At 40.6% G+C, this 23579-nt stretch overlaps 1 protein-coding gene across 1 annotated transcript in view; it reads right to left on the reverse strand.

The window, feature by feature from the left end:
• Window positions 1–23579, reverse strand: part of DNAJC3 (DnaJ heat shock protein family (Hsp40) member C3) — an 89863-nt gene that overhangs the window by 27525 nt on the left and 38759 nt on the right. The window contains exon 5 of the mRNA XM_012458619.2: window positions 668–820. Within this exon, the coding sequence (XP_012314042.1) occupies window positions 668–820 (153 nt within the window). The remainder of the gene's footprint in view (window positions 1–667; window positions 821–23579) is intronic.

Below are 23579 nucleotides of genomic sequence, written 5' to 3' on the forward strand. Positions count from 1 at the left end.
GATCACAAGCACATACCACCACACCTAGCTTTTTTATTTTTTTTGCAGATGCAGGGTTTTACCAGGTTGGCCAGGCTGGTCTCAAACTCCTGGCCTCAAATGATCCACCCATTTCGACCTCCCAAAGTACTGGGATTACAGACATGAGCCATGGTATTCGGCCAATTACTAATATTTTTAGATAGGGTCCCGTTCTGTCACCCAGGCTGCAGTACAGTGGCGCAATCACAGCTCACTGCAGCCTCAAATTCCTGGGCTCAAGTGATCCTCAAGCCTCAGCTCCCAAGTAGCTAGGACTACAGGCACATATTATCAACTCTTTAACTGCCTTACTGTCTAGAAATTTTTCTCTAAACATTCCTCTTTCCTCTAAACATCATTTTTCCTTTTACTGCAACCATCTCTTTCTTCTTTTATCCCATTATCTAACCACTAGAGTTTTCTTCCCAAAAACATACAAAACCAAACTAAAATAGCAAAGCAAATCATGTATAAACATATTTAACTCTCATGCCATAGCACATTCAGTGCATTTACTGAAAACTTCATTCCAAGTTTTTTCTACATAAACGCTACTTTATACTTAAGAGCTGAAAGCCCAAGGACCAACCTGATTTTCTCCTGCCTAGGTTTTTGTGGTATGTGACATGTCAAAGTATATCCTTACCTCTAAAATCTTATCAAGGAAGGCTATGGCAGCAATATAATCTCCACTTTCAAAAGCATCAAGTACTTGTGAACGCAAACGCTGCATTTCATCAGATTTTATAAGTTGAGACTGTGCTTCCTTTTCTTCATTTTCACTTGGATTAGATTTGAGCTATAAGGAAAATTAAAAGTTAAATTAAGCAGAGTTTTTAATCTCTTAAATCTGATACTCATAATATACACAAGGGTTAACCATTCCAAATACTTAAGTTCATTGGGTAAAAAGGGTAAAGAGATACTGGAAAAACTGGCTTATCTGATGACTGGATGTAGCAAGGTCGGCCCCTTAGTTCTACCAATATGGTCCACGAGCATGAACAACAGATCTAAACTCAGAAGACCTGGGTATTGCAAACTTACCAGGAAGTAAATATATGCAGGCATGTGAAAGGATACAGAAGAACGAAGGAGGGAATGCACGTTTCTCACTTTCTTACATATAGCTCTGCAGAATAAAGTAACTTGAGTTTTATTTATTTTGCCTTCTAGTTATATTTCCTAAGTATTTTTTTTACGTATAAAATAACCAAAATAATGACGCATGTAGGGAAACTAAAAGAAGGGGCCAGCTTTTCTAGAGGTTGTAAGATTTAAAAAAAGATCTGCTACCAAAGGGATTAAAGTACAACAAGAAAGAAGGAATTTAGAAGGAAATGTAAAAGAGTAATACCTTACTAAAAGGGACATAATGTGGTTTTCAGAGTTCTGCACACTGCCTCTTTATAAAATAACTTTATGAAGATATAATTTATATAACATAAAATTGCTCATTTCGAATGTACAATTACATGATTTTTAAAAAATAAGTTTAGCAAGTTGTGCAACCATCACCACAGTTTTAGACCATTTCATCACCCCAGTAAGATCTCTTGTTTTGACTTACAGTTCATCCCCACCGCCAACCCCAGCACTGTGCACTCGGACTCTTAATTTCTTCCTCCAAACAAAAAATAATGTCTCAGAAAACCAGGTAGCTACATTTTTTTAAACCTGGGGGTGAGGAGGTTAAGATTGTAGTTTATATGTAATAATTTTTGAAATCTTAGTATTCTTACTAAGATGGAAAGTATAACTGAAGGGTTCCAATTTTGGGTGAGATACAGACAAAGGAAAGTTAATTCTGGAAATCTCCCTCCTCAATAAGTCAATCATACTCCTCTATTCAGTGGATTAATTTTTAAAATATACTCCCACCTGGTGGGAGAGAAAACTCCAAATGAGAAACTTTATCAGTATTATTTCTTGATAAGGATACTTATCCAGTTTATGTTTTAGGATATTTTAGCTATTCTATTTTGTCTGTTTTAACCCTTGACTTTTGAAGAACAGGACTTGAAGTATTTATAAGGAACTAGGAATTGGTAACCTCCACTCACTCTGGGGGAGGGTTTCCCTCAATTGATTGCATTATCCAGTTTAAGAGTGTTTTGGAGCCAGACATGCTTGTCTCTGTTTTATCATCCTTAGGGTGGTCTTGGATACTTCTGATAGAGGCTATCAGAGAGAGTATGCATGTGTGTGCACTGTCACTTTGCTCTGGGTAAAAGTTTATTGACAACTTGTTTCCTATGAGTATACCACTGACCCTTTTAGATAGAATGTATCAAAGACTGACTGCCTCTTCAGGATAGAATTTGTACCTTTTTTCCTCTCAAACATTGGAGTCTAATTTCTTCCACACAGTTTTTCTTGTTGGAAGGTGAGAGGAGAAGCCCTAAATCTTGGGACAGAGGGTAGAGGGTTCAGGCAATGGGAACAGGAAAGAGGGAGTGAGCTCAGGTCATCTAGGCCTCTGTGGGGCCAGAAGACAGGTAGGAAGAGGGAGAGAGGATTCTTCCAAGGAAGAAAGAAAGGAGTTGGGAGAAACAAACAAAGGGCTTCCCTAGAAGCCTGAGAGTTTCAAAGAGAGTCAAGTGAGATGAAGTTTGGGTTTTGGGGGATTTTTTTTATTCTTTAAAGAGACAGGGGACAGGGTCTTGGTCTCTCACCCAGGCTGGAGTGCAGTGGCATGTTCATAGCTGACTGCAATTAGATCTCATGAAACTTATTCACTATCATGAGAGAGATCCACCCCCATGATTCAATTACCTCCCACTGGGTCCCTCTCGTGACACATGGGAATTATGGGAGCTACAATTCAAGATGAGATTTGGGTGGGGACACAGCCAAACCACATCAATTAGTTATATCCTTACATTTTCCTGCTTCATTATGAATTAAACAACTATTTGAGCTCATCCTCTGTGTCCGTTTTCCTTGTGCAGGCTGTGTCTGTAGGACAGTGGTTCTCGGGATTGGCCTCAGAATCTCATTACAGTGTTAAATATTGAAGACACCAAAGAGCTTTATCAGTATTTACTATATTAGAAATAAATTTGAGAAATTAAAATGTTATTAATGAAAAGTTACTACATGGTAATATAATTTTGTGTGTAAAAATAACTGTTTTCAAAAACAAAATTTTAATATTGAGTAGGACTTCCCATATTTGCAAATTTCTTTATCTGTTTTAATTGAAGAACACAATTGTCATATCTGCTTCTGTATTCAATCGGTTATGATATATGCTTTGGTTGAAGTATACTGAAGATCTCAGCTCATTGCAACCTCCATCTCCTGGGTTCAAGTGATTCTCCTGCCCCAGCCTCTCGAGTAGCTGGGATTACAGGCCCATGCCACCACACCCAGGTCTCAAACTCCTGACCTCAGGTGATCTGCCCACCTTGGCCTCCCAGAGTGCTGGGATTACAGGCATAAGCCACCATGCCCAGCCAAAACTGGTTATTTCTGAATTTGTTATCCTGAAACAACACAGTGATCCTTTCTGCATTAAAGAATTAAAGATGGAAAAAAAAATGACAGTTATTTTGATATATAATAGATTTATGTTAGTTTGAACTGTTTACAATTGATACAGATCCACAGACTATCAATGGGGAGTTTATCAAATTTCTTACCAAAGGTTCATACTTGATTTAAAAATTAAATTGCAATTGGTACCATTATTTACCTAATATATGGTTTCTCACAATCAAAATGCAAGTTTCTAGCTTTGTCAAAATAAAAAATAGTTTCATGAAATGACTATTCCAATTGATCATTGCTTTTTTATATTTGGATCTTCTGGAATACTGCCTAAATTTAAACATTATCCATATAAGCCCAAAGCATGAATAGCAAAGATATAGTAAACATTGAAGACCAAGAATAGATGAGTTTAGGGCGCCCGGCCCCGGGGCGGTGGTTGCAGTCGGTCGGGCGCAGTGCCGCGGGTTCACTGGCTGCTGGGGAGACGGCGGCGTCCACTGCGAGGGACCAGGGGCAGGGAGGCGCCTTCTGGCTTGCGCTGGGGCCGGCGGGAGCACGAACGAGTAACGGCGGCAACTGCGGGCATGTGGACGGCGACCTCAGTGGTCACCAGATGATAGAAAGCCGATGAAAAAGAGGCTGCGGGAGGATCCAAGATGGCTGGTTAGGAGGAACTCGGGATTGCAGCTCCGAGAGAAAGCGCAGAGGGTGAGTGGATGCCGCATTTCCAGATGGATTTTTACTGCCCACAGACCAGGAGATTCACAGGCGGAAGAGCACCACGGGTCACCAGCGCCACTGGTTTGACCAGTGCGGCCGCTCGGCCTGCGCCCTGAGACAGGGGGCAGAGGCTCCTTCTGCAGAGTGAGTGAGACTGAGTCCCCTGTAAGCCAGCAAGGGGAGCTAAAACAGGGAGTCAAGCCAGGAGATTCCCAGGCGAAAACGCACCACGAATCTCAGAGCCGCCGCTTCAGCTGATGCAACGGCTCACAGGGCAACGGATTTTTACTGCCCACAGACCAGGAGATTCACAGGCGGAAGAGCCCCAAGGGTCACCAGTGCCGCTGGGTTGACTGGCGCGGCCACTCAGCCTGCACCCTGAGGCAGCGGGCAGCGGCTCCTTCTGCAGAGTGAGTGAGACTGAGTCCCCTGTAAGCCAGCAAGGGGAGCTGAAACAGGGAGTCAAGCCAGGAGATTCCTGGGCAAAGAAAGTGCCACAGGAAACACAACTGAACCCGAGTTGGTCCTGCTCTGTGGAGGAGGGGTGTCCTCCATTAGGACACACCCTGCAGATCCCAGGGCAATTTGCCGTTAACCAAGGCAACCCGCCACTACAGAGACTCCGTCACTACAGGGGCGGGCCAACATAGCGGAAGCAGTTCTAACTACACCCATATAAACAGGACTGCAGGGAAGTTCACAAGGAAGCTGGGCGGAGCCCACAGCAGCTCAACGAAGCCTCTGCAGGCTGAGTGTGACTAGGCTGCCACCTTGTGGGCAGGGAAAACAACAGCAAGACAGCGGAAAATCATAAAGCCCTAACTCCCTGGGACAGAACACCTATGGGGAAGAAAAGGGGGTTTATGAGTTCTGCTACTGGAGACTTAAAATTACCAAAATCAGAAAGACAGCAACTACAAAGTCGATAGGTGGATAAATCCACAAAGATGGGAAGAAACCCGCGCAAAAAGGATGAAAACACACAAAATCAGAACACTTCTCCTCCTACAAGGGAGCACAACTCCCCACCAGCAAGGGAACAAGACTGGACGGAGAATGAGTGTGATGAACTGACAGAATCAGCTTTCATAAAGTGGATAATAAGAAACTTTTGTGAGCTAAAAGAACATGTTCTAACCCAATGCAAAGAAACTAAGAACCTTGAAAAAAGACTTGACAAAATGCTAACGAGAATGGACAACTTAGAGAGGAATATGAGTGAATTGATGGAGCTGAAAAACACAACACGAGAACTTCGCGAAGCATGCACAAGTTTCAACAGCAGAATTGACCAAGCAGAAGAAAGGATATCAGAGGTAGAAGATCAACTCAATGACATAAAACGAGAAGGCAAGATTAGAGAAAACAGGGTAAAAAGGAATGAACAAAGTCAACAAGAAATATGGGACTATGTGAGAAGACCTAATCTACGTTTGATAGGTGTACCTGAATGTGACAAAGAGAATGCATCCAAGCTGGAAAATACTCTCCAGGATATTATCCAGGAAAACTTCCCCAAAAACCTAGCAAAGCAGGCCAATATTCACGTCCAGGAAATACAGAGAACACCACAAAGATATTCCTCTAGAAGAGCAACCCCGAGTCACATAATCATCAGATTCACCAGGGTTGAAATGAAGGAGAAAATACTAAGGGTAGCCAGACAAAAAAGGTCGGGTTACCTACAAAGGGAAGCCCATCAGACTCACAGCAGATCTCTCAGCAGAAACCCTACAGGCCAGAAGAGAGTGGGGGCCAATATTCAACATCCTTAAAGAAAAGAACTTTCAACCCAGAATTTCATATCCAGCCAAACTAAGCTTCATAAGTGAAGGAAAAATAAAATCCTTTGTGAACAAGCAAGTACTCAGAGATTTCATCACCACCAGACCAGTTTTACATGAGCTCCTGAAGGAGGCACTACACATAGAAAAGAACAACCAGAACCAGCCGCTCCAAAAACACACGAAATGGTAAAGAGCATCAACACAATGAAGAATCTGCATCAACCAATGGGCAAAACAGCCAGCTAGCATTAAAATGACAGGATCAAATTCACAAATAACAATATTAACCCTAAATGTAAATGGACTAAATGCCTGAATCAAAAGACACAGACTGGCAAATTGGATAAAAAGCCAAAACCCATCAGTGTGCTGTATCCAGGAAACCCACCTCACATGCAAGGATACACAAAGGATCAAAATAAAGGGATGGAGGAAGATTTACCAAGCAAACGGAGAGCAAAAAAAAGCAGGAGTGGCAATTCTCATCTCTGATAAAATAGACGTTAAAGCAACAAAGATCAAAAGAGACAAAGAAGGACATTACATAATGGTAAAAGGATCAATGCAACAAGAAGAGCTAACAATCCTAAATATATATGCACCTAATACAGGAGCACCCAGATACATAAGGCAAGTTCTTAATGACTTACAAAAAGACCTAGACTCCCACACAATAATAGTGGGAGACTTCAACACCCCATTGTTAATATTAGATCAACGAGACAGAAAATTAAGAAGGATATCCAGGACTTGAACTCGGACCTGGAACAAGCAAACCTAATAGACATTTACAGAACTCTCCAGCCCAAATCCACAGAATATACATTCTTCTCAGCACCACATCACACCTACTCTAAAATTGACCACATAATTGGAAGTAAATCACTCCTCAGCAAATGCAAAAGAACGGAAACCATAACAAACAGTCTGAGACCACAGTGCAATCAAGTTAGAACTCAGAATTCAGAAACCAACCCAGAACCGCACAGCCTCATGGAAAATGAACAACTTTCTCCTGAATGTTGACTGGATAAACAATGAAATGAAGGCAGAAAGGAAGATGTTCTTCGAAACCAACGAGAACGAAGACACCACATACCAGAATCTCTGGGACACATTTAAAGCAGTCTCTAGAAGAAAATATATAGCAATAAGTGCCCACATGAGAAGAAAGGAGAGATCTAAAATTGACACCCTATCGTCAAAATTGAAAGAGCTAGAGGAGCAAGATTAAAAAAACTCAAAACCTAGCAGAAGACAAGAAATAACTAAGATCAAAGCAGAATTGAAGGAGATAGAGACACGAAAAACCCTACAAAAAATCAATAAATCCAGGAGCTGGTTTTTTGAAAAGATCAACAAAATAGACAGACCACTAGCCAGACTAATAAAAAAGAAAAGAGAGAATAACCAAATAGATGCAATAAAAAATGATAAAGGGGATATCACCACAGATGCCACAGAAATTCAAACCATCATCAGAGATTATTACAAGCAACTCTATGCACATAAACTAGAAAACCAGGAAGAAATGGATAAATTCCTGGACAGTTGCCTCCTCCCAAGCCTAAACCAGGAAGAAGTCGAAACCTTGAATAGACCAATAACAAGGTCTGAAGTCGAGGCAGCAATTAAGAGACTACCATCCAAAAAAAGCCCAGGTCCAGATGGGTTCACAGCTGAATTCTACCAGACATACAAAGAGGAACTGGTACCATTCCTACTGAAACTATTCCAAATAATCCAAAAAGAGGGAATCCTCCCCAAATCATTTTATGAGACCAACATCATCCTAATACCAAAACCCGGCAGAGACTCAACAAGAAAAGAAAACTATAGGCCAATATCCATGATGAACATAGATGCAAAAATCTTCAATAAAATACTGGCAAGCCGATTGCAACAGCACATCAAAAAGCTTATCCAGCTTGATCAAATAGGATTCATCCCGGGGATGCAAAGCTGGTTCAACATACGCAAGTGTGTAAATGTCACCTACCAAACAAACAGAACCAAAGACAAAAACCACATGATTATCTCAATTGATGCAGAGAAGGCCTTTGACAAAATTCAACAGCCCTTTATGCTAAAAACTCTCAATAAACTAGGTATCGATGGAACGTATCTCCAAATAATAAAAGCTATTTACAACAAACCAACAGCCAATATCATACTGAATGGGCAAAAACTGAAAGCATTCCCTTTGAAATCTGGTACTAGACAAGGATGGCCTCTCTCACCACTCCTATTCAATATAGTACTGGAAGTTCTAGCCAGAGCAATCAGGCAAGAAAAAGAAATAAAGGGTATTCAATTAGGAAAGGAGGAAGTCACATTGTCTCTATTTGCAGATGACATGATTGTATATCTAGAAGACCCCATCATCTCAGCCCAAAATCTCCTGAAACTGATGAGCAACTTCAGCAAAGTCTCAGGATACAAAATCAATGTGCAAAAATCACAAGCATTCCTATACAACAATAACAGACTTAAAGAGAGCCAAATCAAGAACGAACTGCCATTCACAATTGCTACAAAGCGAAAAAAATACCTAGGAATACAACTAACAAGGAACGTAAAGGACCTCTTCAAGGAGAACTACAAACCACTGCTCAACGAAATAAGAGAGGACACAAACAGATGGAGAAACATTCCATGTTCATGGTTAGGAAGAATCAATATCATGAAAATGGTCATACTCCCCAAAGTAATTTACAGATTCAACACTATCCCCATCAAGCTACCAATGACCTTCTTCACAGAACTGGAAAAAACCAACTTAAACTTCATATGGAACCAAAAGAGAGCCTGCATAGCTAAGTCAATTCTAAGCAAAAAGAACAAAGCGGGAGGCATAAACTACTGGACATCAAACTATACTACAAGGCTACAGTAATCAAAACAGCATGGTACTGGTACCAAAACAGAGATATAGACCAATGGAACAGAACAGAGGCCTCGGAGGCAACACAACATATCTACAACCACCCGATCTTTGACAAACCTGACAAAAACAAGCAATGGGGAAAGGAATCCCTGTTCAATAAGTGGTGTTGGGAAAACTGGCTAGCCATATGCAGAAAGCAGAAACTGGACTCCTTCCTGACACCTTACACTAAAATTAACTCCAGATGGATTAAAGACTTTAACATAAGACCTAACACCATAAAAACCCTAGAAGAAAATCTAGGCAAAACCATTCAGGACATAGGCGTAGGCAAGGACTTCATGACCAAAACACCAAAAGCGTTGGCAACAAAAGCCAAAATAGACAAATGGGACCTAATCAAACTCCACAGCTTCTGCACGGCGAAAGAAACAGTCAATAGAGTGAATCAGCAACCAACAGAATGGGAAAAAATTTTTGCAGCCTACCCATCTGACAAAGGGCTGATATCCAGAATTTACAACGAACTAAAACAGATTTACAAGAAAAAAACAAACAAGCCCATTCAAAAATGGGCGAAGGATATGAACAGATACTTTACAAAAGAAGACATATATGAGGCCAACAAGCATATGTAAAAATGCTCATCATCACTGGTCATTAGAGAAATGCAAATCAAAACTACATTGAGATACCATCTCACGCCAGTTAGAATGGCGATCATTAAAAAATCTGGAGACAACAGATGCTGGAGAGGATGTGGAGAAATAGGAACACTTTTACACTGTTGGTGGGAGTGTAAATTAGTTCAATCATTGTGGAAAACAGTGTGGCGATTCCTCAAGGACCTAGAAATAGAAATTCCATTTGACCCAACAATCCCATTACTGGGTATATATCCAAAGGATTATAAATCATTCTACTATAAGGACACATGCACACGAATGTTCATTGCAGCACAGTTTACAATAGCAAAGACCTGGAACCAACCCAAATGCCCATCGATGATAGACTGGACAGGGAAAATGTGGCACATATACACCATGGAATATTATGCAGCCATCAAAAACGATGAGTTTGTGTCCTTTGTAGGGACATGGATGAACCTGGAAACCATCATTCTCAGCAAACTGACACAAGAATACAAAATCAAACACCACATGTTCTCACTCATAGGCGGGTGTTGAACAATGAGAACACATGGACACAGGGAGGGGAGCACTATACACTGGGGTCTGTTGTGGGGGAGCGGGGGGGACAAAAAAAAAGAATAGATGAGTTTAAACTGCATTTAGGGAAGTATGTTGGATTTGGGATTTAAAAAAGTTTGTGAGAATCAGGAAGTTTTTATAGAAATAAGACATTCATATTTTCTCTACCTGTCCCTCTCCCCTAAATGATTTCTCTCTGGGACTAGCTCAGGGAATAGCATGGACAATTTGAACAATCCAGAAACCTGGATATCATAATTCCTTTGTCTCAGTCACCCCAACTAATGCATCTATTTGGAGCCAACCTCCTAAACATCTACCCCACCTACATTAGCCTACTCTTTGACCACTGTAAGGTTACACTTGGATTACTTATTTACTGCAACAACATCATTTAGCAGACTCTCTGCTTCTCCCCTTGTCATCTTCCAATCCATTCTTCAGAGCAACCAGTTGATCGTGCTAAGCCAAAAACTGTTCACAATACTTCCAATATAAACCTTCAATGGCCATAAATGCACAAACCATGGCTGAGGTACAAAGTCAGATCTAAAACTCAAGGTTCCTACCTCTTTTTCCAAAGCTTTTCTTTTTTCTTCAAAATGTATCAAATACAACTTTATAAGAGTGTCAACCTAAATAACAAGCATTCTCCAAAGGTACTGAGTTTATTCAGGAGTGTGCAGGCAATATGCAAATCCAGCATATGCAGGCTATACGGACCACAGGCATAACCAAACAGGTTGAAACCAGGAGATGCTTTTAAAGGCAAAAGGGAAAAGCATAGGCAATTTGTTTGGAAACAAAGAGAACACTGGATACAGGGGAGACTGTGTCAGTCAAATGTTCTTGTGCATCCAGCTAGCTATCCTTGTGGACTCATGTAGCAAGCTGCAGTTTGAGCTGCAGTGGCCACTGCAGGTGGGGAATGTCAACAGGGCTCCATGCATGTAGAGATGCAGGGACTGCTGGCAAAAGTTCTTATTACAGACATATGTGCAGAAGAGCCCTAAGAGAAGCTGTGCAGCAGTTCTTATAATAAACGTGTGTGAGGACTCCTTTCTTAACCTCCTGGCTTTTTTTTGTTAGGGTTTGATACAAGTGACTTCATCTTGATTCTGACAACACTCACAAGGGGAAAGAGCTAGAAACTTTAAATAACTGTCATTCAATCAAATCAATGTAACAGACAGAAAAATTGTATGGGCCGGGCGCGGTGGCTCACGCCTGTAATCCCAGCACTTTGGGAGGCCAAGGCAGGTGGATCACGAGGTCAAGAGATCGAGACCATCCTGGTCAACATGGTGAAACCCCGTCTCTACTAAAAATACAAAAAAATTAGCTGGGCACAGTGGCGCGTGCCTGTAATCCCATCTACTTAGGAGGCTGAGGCAGGAGAATTTCCTGAACCAAAGAGGTGGAGGTTGCGGTGAGCCGAGATGGCACCATTGCACTCCAGCCTGGGTAAAAAGAGCGAAACTCCATCTCAAAAAAAATAAATAAATAAAAATTGTATGTGGTTATCAACATTTACAATTATTTTGTCATTATATTGATGTTATTATGTATGCCCAAGCTTAAAAAACCAAACCTTACATAAATAATTCCTATTAATGAATATCACTCTATTATATAGATACAACATTCTCTAATAGTTTCCAGAGCAAATGGAGCCCCAATAAGTATCTCTAGGCAAAATGCTTTTCTTTTATAATACTTAATGCTAAACCGTGCCACAAAAACTCTGCTTATGTTTGCAATGTCAACATATTATATGACTGGAAACATTTCCTTTAAGATCTATCAATATTAGGCTATAAAATACATACTGATTTTTGCTAAACTTAATGGCCAGTGGTCTCTGAACAGTTTTAATATTCATCTCTTTATCTGGAAGACTGAACATTGTATGCACTGGCTTTGAATTCATATTTCTTGTGTTACCCGACTGATAATATTCTTTTATCATCTGTCCTATAGAATTGAGGTTCCAAATGCTTATAATTTAATCAATTTTTAATATGTTAAATAAATTTTTCTCAGCATTCCAACTACATGACCCTCTGTCTCCCTCTCTACCACCTTTGAGCAGGACTATACATACTGATCAAAGTACACACATATGAATTTGCCAATTATTAATCTGAATTTTAAGTCCTACAATGAATTTGGACAAAATATTCCAGATAATCTAAATTTACTTCAAACAAAGCTTAACATAAATATTTCTGAAACATATGAATTCTGTGCTTATATTTTTCTCTAAACCAAATCCAATCTAATTATAATTATTCTTACACACATACAAAATTGTTGTTAATATAACTTTTAAAAAATGACTTGTAGTTTTAAAACTTAACTTGGTCTCCCATCTTAATGCCCATTAAGATTTCTCTCACAGAATTAAGTACAAGTTGAGTACTTTCCTATGAAATAATCACAAAAATACCATTCCATGTAAAAGTTGGAATTTAAAACATACCATTTACAATCATGCTAAAAAATAAAAATCTTAGGTATACATTTTTTTAAAAAATGTAAACACATACAGGATCTGTATATTAAATTACAAATTGCTGATGAAAGATAACAAAGGAGACCTCAATAAATGGAGACATCCCTACTACGTTCATGGATTGGAGGACTCAACATAATAAAGATGTCAATTCTCCCCAAATTAATCTGTAAGTTTATTACAACTCCTATCCAAACATCTCAAGACTTTTTATAACCACAGCAAGTTCATTCTAAAATTTATATATAAAGACACTGACCTTAAAATATCTTTAAAAATTTTGACAAAGAACAAAAGTAGAAAAGAACCACTTCACCTAATATTAAAGATAACTACTATTAATAAGCAGGAGGTGCTGGGTGCAGTAGTTCATGCCTGTAATCCCAGCACTTTGGGAGGCCAAGGTGGGTGGATTACTTGATGTCAGGAGTTTAACACCAGCCTGGCCAACATGGCAAAACCCCCTTTCCACTAAAAACACAAAAATTAGCTGGGTATGGTGGTGGGCACCTATGATCCCAGCTACTAGAGAAATTGAGACAGGAGAATTGCTTGGAGGCAGAGGTTTCAGTGAGCCGAGATCATACCACTGCACTCCAGCCTGGGCGACACAGCAAGACTTCATCTCAATCAATCAATATGCAGGAGGCCACTGGCATGAGGCTGTCTCCATACTTTCAGTTCCCACCTAAATCAACTACAACCTAACTTAAATTGAAAACCTAGCTTAAGAATGTAATAAGCAGTGGTGTCTCGGCCAATCATAAGCAGCCAACCTTGCCACATCCAAATAAGGCAAAGGCCTAGGTGTAACCAATCAAATGATTTCTGTACCTGTAAGTACTCACTGCCCACATTGTGGAATCTATCTCTGTGAGCCTTTTCTGGTTGTGAGGAGTGCCGACTTCACTGATCATTCTTTGTTAAAATTAACTCTGTGAAGTTTAAATTCTCAAAAGTTTTTCTTTTAATACTGTCTAGCTATAGTAATCAACAGAGTGCAGGAATGACAAAGGGACAGACATATAGATCGAAGGAAAAGACCAAAGAACCTAGAAATAGTCCCATAAAAGTACAGCCAACTAATTTTTTAATAAGGTGCAAAAGCAATTCAACGAAAGAAAGCCTTTTCAAAACATGGTGCTGATATCTAAAGCAATCTGATATCTAAAGCCAAAACAAATGAACTTCGACCTAAACCTCATATCATCATACAAAAATTAACTCAAACAGACCATGGGCTTAAAAGTAAAACATAAAGCCATAAAACTTTTAGAACATAGGAGAAAAGTTTTAGATCCTAGGGCTTGGTCAATACTTCTTAGACATCAAAAGCACAGTCCATAGAAGTGAAAAGAAAATCAACAAATTGAACTTCATCAAATTTAAAGACTGAGGAAGGCATTCAAAGATGGCTGACTAGAGGCATCTGAAAGTCACCTTCTTCATAAGGAAGAACCCAAATGCAAGTATAGGTCATCTAGGAGAAGACACTGGAGTCCCAACAGAGAAGTAACAGGGATCACCTCAGAAGAGGAAGAAGAGAGAAGCGAGGCAGCCTGCTTGGCTAGGATAAGAGCCCAAAGAGGCTCCAAATGCAGGGAAAGAGTAAGTAAGTGATCCCCAGCAGTCCACATTCCCACTGTGGACTCTTCCAATCCTAGCTGGAGAGCCCCTCAACCCTTGTGGGCCCTGAATAGTTTCAGGTTAAAACCAGCTGCCTGGAGACTGCATGATGGCATTGCTCCAAAGAAGGAGATAACACTGGGTCATACGCACCTTCCAAATCCTATGCACCTACAACATGGTGCCCCTGTGAGAACACAGCCCTTACCAGGCTGCATCCTGCCCTGGGGCCCACCCAACAGTTCCTGCATCTCCACATCCATCGTGCCCCATTGACATCCCCCACCTGCAGATGCCACTACAGGTGGCTGCTGCCACCAGAGCCAAGCACAAGCCACTGGCATTAAGACCCCATCCCAGGAACAGGATTGCTACACATTTTTAAATGTACTGAGCACAGGCTCTCTTGCCCACAACCACCACCTAGGGACAAAGTGTGTGCTCCCCAGCCACCTGCTTACAGCTGCTGCCACTGAAAGTGCAGTAGCAGAACTACAGCACAGCCACTATTGCTCCCACCTAAGCACTTCACTGAAAGTCTGGGGATCACCCCACCTTTACACGCCACAGCCAGCACCTGTATACATCACCAGGGGGCCCTGAGGAAACACACAAATAAGAAAGGGTTCAAATTTACCACTACAGAAACTCACCAAACTAAAATGGTAAACAATAGAAGAAAAAGAAAAGAACAAAGGATATACAAAACATCCAGAAAACAATTAACTATGTGACTGGAATAAAATCTCACTTATCAATAATAACTTTTCAAGGTTATTTAAACAAATTAAATTTTCCCCTTAAAAGACTGACTGAAAGGATTTTTTAAAAAATTGATCTAACTATATGGTGCTTACAAGAAACTCACTCCACCTGTAAAGACACATGAAGACTGAAAGTAAAGGGTTAGAAGACATTTCAGGCAAATGGAAGCTTAAAGCAAACAGGAATAGCTATATTGAAATAAAATAGATTTATCAGTTTAAGACAGAAGAGCTTTTTTAAAAAAAAAAAAAAAAAAGGCCAGGCACAGTGGCTCACACATGTAATCTCAGCACTTTGGGAGGCAGAGGCAGGAAGATCACCTAAGGTCAGGAGTTCAAGACCAGCCTGGCCAAAATGGCAAAACCCCATTTCTACTAAAAACACAAAAATTAGAGCCGGGCGCGGTGGCTCAAGCCTGTAATCCCAGCACTTTGGGAGGCCGAGGCGGGTGGATCACAAGGTCAAGAGATCGAGACCATCCTGGTCAACATGGTGAAACCCCGTCTCTACTAATACAAAACATTAGCTGGGCATGGTGGCGCGTGCCTGTAATCCCAGCTACTCAGGAGGCTGAGGCAGGAGAATTGCCTGAACCCAGGAGGCGGAGGTTGCGGTGAGCCAAGATCACGCCATTGCACTCCAGCCTGGGTAAAAAGAGCGAGCGAAACTCCGTCTCAAAAAAAAAAACAAAAATTAGCCAGGCATGGTGGTGTGTACCTGCAGTCCCACTTACGCTGGAGGCTGAGGTAGGAGAATCACTTGCACTCATAAGGCAGAGGTTGCAGTGAGCTGAGATCGCGCCACTACATTCCAGTCTGGGTGACAGAGCAAGACTCTGTCTCAGAAAAAAAAAACACAAAAAGACAAAAGTCATTATATAATGATAAACGGATCAATTCAGCAAGAGGATATAACAATTCTAAATATATATGTACCCAACACTGGAGCACCCACATATGTTAAGGCAAATATGACTAGATATAAAAGGAAAGACTGACTCCAAGATAATAATAGTGGGGGACTTTAATACCCCTCTCTCAGCATTCGTAGATCATACAGACAGAAAATCAACAAAAAAAATTGGCTATAACTGAACTTTAGACCAAACAGACTTAAGAGACATTCACAGAACATTTTACCCTAAAACTGCAGAATACACACTCTGCTCATCAGCACATACAACATTCTCAAGGACAGACATGTATTAGGCCATAAAACAAGTACCAACAAATTTTTAAATATCAAAATCATGTAAGTACTTTCTCAGACCACACTGGAATTAAAATTAGAAATCAATATCAAAAAGAATTTTGGAAACCAAACAAATACATGAAAATTAAATAACATGTTACTCAAAGACCACTGGGATAAGAAATTAAGATGGAAATAAAAAAAACTTTTTGAAACAAACAAAAATGGAAACACAGCATATCAAAACCTATGAAATACAGCAAAAGCAGTGCTAAGAGGAAAGTTTATAGCAATAAACACATACATTAAAAAAAAAGATTTCAAATACAGAATCTAACATGCATCCCAAGAAACAAACTAAAAAAGGAAGAACAAACCAAACCCAAAATTAGAAGGAAAAAAATAATAAAGATCACAGAACTAAATGAAATTGAGACTAAAAAACAACACAAGGGATCAAAGAAACAAAAAATTGGTTTATGAAAAGATAAACAAATTAACAAACCACAAGCTAGATTAACCAACAAAAAATGAGAGAAGGCCCAAATAATCAAAATCAGATACAAAAAGTAAATGTTGTAACTCATACCCAAGAAATATAAAATAATCCCCCAAAGACTATTATTAACAGCTATCTAATAACAAACTGAAAAACCCAGAGGAAATGGATCAGTTCCTAGAAACCTACAACCTACCACAATTGAACCAGGAAGAAACAGAAAACCCAAATAGACAAGTAACAAGATTAAATCAATAATTAAAAAGTCTCCCAACAAAGAAAATTCCAGGACTGGATGGATTCACTGACAAATTCTTTCAAATATACAAAGGAGAAATAATACCAGCTCTCCTCAATTTATTACAAAAACTGAAGAGGTGGGAATTCTCCCTAACTCATTCTATGAGGCCAGAATTACCATAAAGCCAAAACCAGACAAGGACACAACAAAGAAAGAAAACTATAGGCCATTATCTTTGTTGAACACAGATGCAAAAATCTTCAACAAGATACTAGCAAACTGAATACAATAGCATGATTAAAAGGAAAGACAGCAGCTGAGTGCAGCGGCTGATGCCTATAATCTCAGCACTTTGGGAGGACAAGGTAGAAGGATCTCTTGGGCCCAGGAGTTTGAGACTAGCCTTAGCAACAAAGTGCGGCTCAGTCTCCACCAAAAAAAGAGACAAAAAATTAGCCAGGCATGGAGGTGCACACCTGTGGTCCCAGCTACTCAGCAGGCTCAGGCCAGAGGATCACTTGAGCCCAGTAGGTTGAGGTTGGAGTGGGTCATGTCCACACCTCTGCATCCAGCCTGGGCAACAAAGCAAGACCCCATCTCAAACAAAAACAAGAAACATAAGACCCATGATCAAGTGGGATTAATCCCAGAAATCTAAGAATGGTTCAACATTTAGAAATCAGTATGTGATACATCACATGGAAAAAATAAAGGGCAAAAACCATATGATTATCTCAACAAATACAGTAAAAGCATTTGATAAAATTCAAAGCCTCTTCAGGACAAAAACTCTAAACAAACTAAGCACAGAAGGAACATACGTCAACAAAATAAAGACCGTTATGACAAATCCAGTTACCATCATAGTAAATGGGGAAAAACCGAAAGCCTTTCCTTTAAGAACTCAAACAAGACAAAGATGCTCACCTTCACCACTCCTACTCAGTATAGTACTGGAAATCCCAGGCAGACCAGTCATGCAAGAGGAAGAAATAAAAGGCATCCAAATTGACATATATGAAGTCAAGTTGTCCCTCTTTGCAGATGGCATGATCTTATATTTAGAAAAACCAAGATTCCAAAATAAACTCTCAGAACTATTTCTTTTTAATTAAGTTGCAGGATACAAAAGCAACATACAAAAATTAATTGCATCTCTATACACCAATAACAAAATCACTTAAAAAGAAATTAAGAAGGCAATCCCATTTACAATAATAATAATAAAAATAAAATACCCAGGAATAAACTTAACCAAGGTATTAAAAGACTTCTACAAAGAAAACTATAAAATACTGATGAAAGAAATTTTAAAAGACAAAAACAAACGGTAAGACATCTTATGCTCACAAATCAGAAGAATTAACATTGTTAAAATGACCACACTACTGAAAGATTCAATGATATCTGTATCAAAATACCAATGTCATATTTCACAGAAAAAGAGAAAACAATCATAAAATTCATATGAAACCAAAACAGAGCCTGGATAGCCAAAGCAATCCTGAGCAAAAAGAACAAGCAGACATCATGCTACCTGACTTCAAAATATATTACAAGGCTATAGTGATCAAAACAGCATGGTATTGATACAAAACCAGGCACATACATCAATGGAATAGATTAGAGAACCCAGAAATAAATCCATGAACTTATAGCAACTGATTTTTGACAAAGGAGCTGAGAACATACATTGAGGAGAGGATAGACAGAGGACAGACACCCTCTTCAATAAATGGTGCTGTGAAAACTGGATATCCATATGCAGCAGATTGAAACTGGATCCCTACCTCCTGCTAAGTACAAAAATCAACACAAATGCCTTAAAGTCTTAAACATAAGACCTAAAACTATAAAACTGCTGGAAGGAAGGTTGTGGCATAACCTGCTTATCTGACGCAGAAAGAAAGAGCTTATGGAACACATGCTTTGTGCTCAAGGGAGGAATGCCTCTTTGAAGCACAAGAATGTGACCAGACTTCCTGACTCCTATCTATGGCCCCTCTAGCTTTTTTAATGATTAAATCTAGAATAGAATTTGTTCTCTACGCCTCAAAGGAAATGCCAAATGGCCCTAGCTATAGATCACCTGCCTGACCACCATTCCTTTATCTCCCCTCACACCCCTATCACATTCTTGCTTTGTGTCGTGTACCAATAAATGGTGTGGGTCTCCAGAGCTTGGGGCCTTTGCAGCCTCCATACTTGCGTTGGCCCCTGATTCCCACTTTATGCACTCTTGTCTTTTCTCATTTCTTTGTCTCCACCATCCCTTGCGACCCTCACAGTCTGTGTCAGGGCTGGTCCCTGACATAAATCTATTAGAAGAAAACATAGGGAAAACACTTTAAGACATTGGTCTAGGCAAAGCTTTTATGTCCAAGATCTCAAAAGCACAAGCAACAAAAACAAAAATAAACAAATGGTATTATATTAAACCAAAAAGCTCTGGGCTGGAAATGGTGGCTGACACCTGTAAACCTACCACTTTGGGAGGCCAAAGTGGGAGGATCACTTGAGGCTAGGAGTTCAAGACCAGCCTGGGCAACATAGCAAGATCCCATTTCTACAAAAAATGTTTTAAAATTAGCCAGGCCTACTAATGCACACTTGTAGTCCCAGTTACTTGGGAGACTGAGGCAGAAGGATCACTTGAGCCCAGGAATTTGAAGCTGCAGTAAGCCATGATCATGCCACTATACTCCAGCGTAGGTGACAAGAGTGAGACCCCAACTCAAAAAGCAAAAATAATAAGCCTCTGCACAGCAAAAGAAATAATCAACAGAGTAGACAAAGAAGCTGTTGACTAGAGAAAATATATGCAAACTATTCATCCAACAAGCGAGAAATATACAGAATATACAAGGAACTGAAAGAAGTCAACAGTAAGAAAACAATCCCATTTAAAAATGGACAAAGGGAAGATCCAAGATGGCCAGTTAGGAGCAGCGCAGGATTGCAACTCCCAGTGAAAGCGCAGAGGGTGAGCGGACGCCGCATTTCCAGACAAATTTTTATTGCCCACAGACCAGGAGATTCCCAGGTGAAGGAGCCCCATGGGTCGCCAGCGTGGCTGTTTTGGCCGGCACGGCTGTTTTGCCAGTGCCCTGGCGTGGCGGTTCCCAGTGCAGAGTAAACGGGACTGGGTCCCCACTTAGCCAGCAAGGGGAGCTGAAACAGGGAGCCAGGCCAGGAGATTCCCGGGCAAAAAAGTGCCACAAATCTCAGAGCTGTGGTTACAGCCGGCGCAGTGGATCGCTGCACGGGAAATCACACAGATCCTGGTGCCTTTTCAACAGGCGACCAGGACACCTGGGAGAGAGCCAACCGTTCAACTAAAAAACAAAAGGCTCTGAGGCAGGGAGCCAGGTGATCAGGCCTGGCTGGTCCCACCCCCACAAAAACAAAAACAAAAACAAAAAAACAGCAATTGGAAATGATCTGGGTTGAGAGTTTCACAGCAAGCACAGCGGAACCCGGGACGGTCCAGCTCTGTGGGGGAAGGGCGTCAGCCATTACAGAGGCACTCCACCACTACGGAGGCAGTACGCCATTGCTGAGGCAGCCTGCAGTTGCCGAGGCAACCCGCCGTTGCCACGGCAACCCGCCATTACAGAGGCGGGCCACCGTTGCCAAGGCAGTACTAACTACACCCATATAAACAGGACTGCAGGGAAGTTCACAGGGCAGCCGAGGGGAGCCCACAGCAGCTCAGCGAAGCCTCTGCAGGCAGAGAGTGACTAGGCTGTCTCCTTACTGGGCAGGGCAGCCCTGAAGGAAAAAAAAAAGGCAGCAGCACAGTGGAAACTCATAAATAAAGCTGTAACTCCCTGGGACAGAACACCTGGGGAAAAAAAGGGGTTTATGAGTTCTGCTGCTGCAGACTTAAACATACCTGCCCAGCAGCTCTGAATGAACAATGGAGCTCACAGCTCAGCACTTGAGCTACTATAAAGGACAGATTTTCTCCTCAAGCAGCTCCCTGACCTCTGTGTATCCAAAGAGTCACCTCATAAAGGAGAGCTCAGACTGACATTTGGCAGGTATCTTTCTGGGACAAAGCAGAAGAAACTGGTAGCAACCTTTACTGTTTGGCAGCTGCTGCAAGTGATCCCCAGGCAAGCAGGGCCTGGAGTGGACCTCAGCAGTCCTACAGCAGAGGGCCCAGACTGTTAAAAGGAAAACTAAGAAACAGAAATAGCTTCATCATCAACAAACAGGACATCCACTCAGGGATCCAATCAGAAAGTCGGCAACTACAAAGTCGACAGGTGGATAAATCCACAAAGATGGGAAGAAACCAGCGCAAAAAGGATGAAAACACCCGAAATCAGAACACCTCTCCTCCTACAAGGGATCACAACTCCTCACCAGCAAGGGAACAAGACTGGATGGAGAATGAGTGTGATCAAATGACAGAATCAAGCTTCAGAAGGTGGGTGATAAGAAACTTCTGTGAGCTAAAAGAACATGTTCTAACCAAATGCAAAGAAACTAAGAACTTTGAAAAACGATTTGATGAAATGCTAACGAGAATGGACAACTTAGAGAGGAATATGAGTGAATTGATGGAGCTGAAAAGCACAACACGAGAACTTTGCGAAGCATACACAAGTTTCAACAGCCGAATTGACCAAGCAGAAGAAAGGATATCAGAGGTCGAAGATCAACTCAATGAAATAAAACGAAAAGGCAAGATTAGAGAAAACAGGGTAAAAAGGAATGAACAAACTCAACAAGAAATATGGGACTATGTGAAAAGACCTAACCTACGTTTGATAGGTGTACCTGAATGTGACAAAGAGAATGAATCCAAGATGGAAAATACTCTTCAGAATATTATCCAGGAAAACATCTCCAACCTAGCAAGGCAGGCCAATATTCAAGTCCAGGAAATACAGAGAACACCACGAAGATATTCCTCAAGAAGAGCAACCCCAGGGCACATAATCATCAGATTGACCAGGGTTGAAATGAAGGAGAAAATGCAAAGGGCAGCCAGAGAGAAAGGTCGGGTTACCCACAAAGGGAAGCCCATCAGACTCACAGCAGATCTCTCAGCAGAAACCCTACAGGCCAGAAGAGAGTGGGGGCCAATATTCAACATCCTTAAAGAAAAGAACTTTCACCCAGAATTTCATATCCAGCCAAACTAAGCTTCATAAGTGAAGGAAAAATAAAATCCTTTGCGAACAAGCAAGTACTCAGAGATTTCATCACCACCAGACCTGCTTTACAAGAGCTCCTGAAAGAGGCACTACACATAGAAAAGAACAACCAGTATCAGCCACTCCAAAAAAATACCAAATAGTAAAGAGCATCAACACAATGAAGAATCTGCATTAACTAACGGGCAAAACAGCCAGCTAGCATCAAAATGGCAGTATCAAATTCACACATAACAATATTAACCCTAAACATAAATGGACTAAATGCCCCAATCAAAAGACACAGACTGGCAAATTGGATAAAAAGCCAAAACCCATCAGTGTGCTGTATCCAGGAAACCTATCTCACATGCAGGGATACACAAAGGCTCAAAATAAAGGGATGGAGGAAGATTTACCAAGCAAATGGAGAGGAAAAAAAAGCAGGAGTGGCAATTCTCATCTCTGATAAAATAGACTTTAAAGCAACAAAGATCAAAAGAGACAAAGAAGGACATTACATAATGGTAAAAGGATCAATGCAACAAGAAGAGCTAACGATTGTAAAGATATATGCACCTAATACGGGAGCACTCAGATACATAAGGCAAGTTCTTAATGACTTACAAAGAGACTTAGATTCCCACACAATAATAGTGGGAGACTTGAACACCCCATTGTCAATATTAGACAGATCAACGAGACAGAAAATTAACAGGGATATCCAGGACTTGAACTTGGACCTGGACCAAGCAAACCTAATAGACATTTACAGAACTCTCCACCACAAATCCACAGAATATACATTCTTCTCAGCACATCACACCTACTCTAAAATAGACCACATCACTCCTCAGCAAATGCAAAAGAACGGAAACCATAACGAACAGTCTCTCAGACCACAGTGCAATCAAGTTAGAACTCAGAATTAAGAAACCAATCCAGAACTGCACAGCTTCATGGAAACTGAACAACTTTCTCTTGAATGTTGACTGGATAAACAATTAAATGAAGGCAGAAATGAAGATGTTCTTTGAAACCAACGAGAACGAAGACACCACATACCAAAATCTCTGGGACACATTTAAAGCAGTCTCTAGAGGAAAATATATAGCAATAAGTGCCCACATGAGAAGAAAGGAGAGATCTAAAATTGACACCCTATCGTCAAAATTGAATGAGCTAGAGGAACAAGATAAAAAAAACTCAAAACCTAGCAGAAGACAAGAAATAACTAAAAATCAGAGCAGAACTGAAGAAGATAGAGACACAAAAAACCCTTCAAAAAAGCAATAAATCCAGGAGCTGGTTTTTTGAAAAGACCAACAAAATAGACCACTAGCCAGATTAATAAAAAAGAAAAAAGAGAATAACCAAATAGATGCAATAAAAAATGATAAAGGGGATATCACCACAGATTCCACAAAAATTCAAGCCATCATCAGAGATTATTACAAACAAGTCTATGCACATA

This window comes from Aotus nancymaae, unplaced genomic scaffold (assembly GCF_030222135.1).
Source record: "Aotus nancymaae isolate 86718 unplaced genomic scaffold, 86718_ANA_hifiasm-v0.15.2.pri h1tg000048l, whole genome shotgun sequence".
Taxonomy (NCBI): domain Eukaryota; kingdom Metazoa; phylum Chordata; class Mammalia; order Primates; family Aotidae; genus Aotus; species Aotus nancymaae.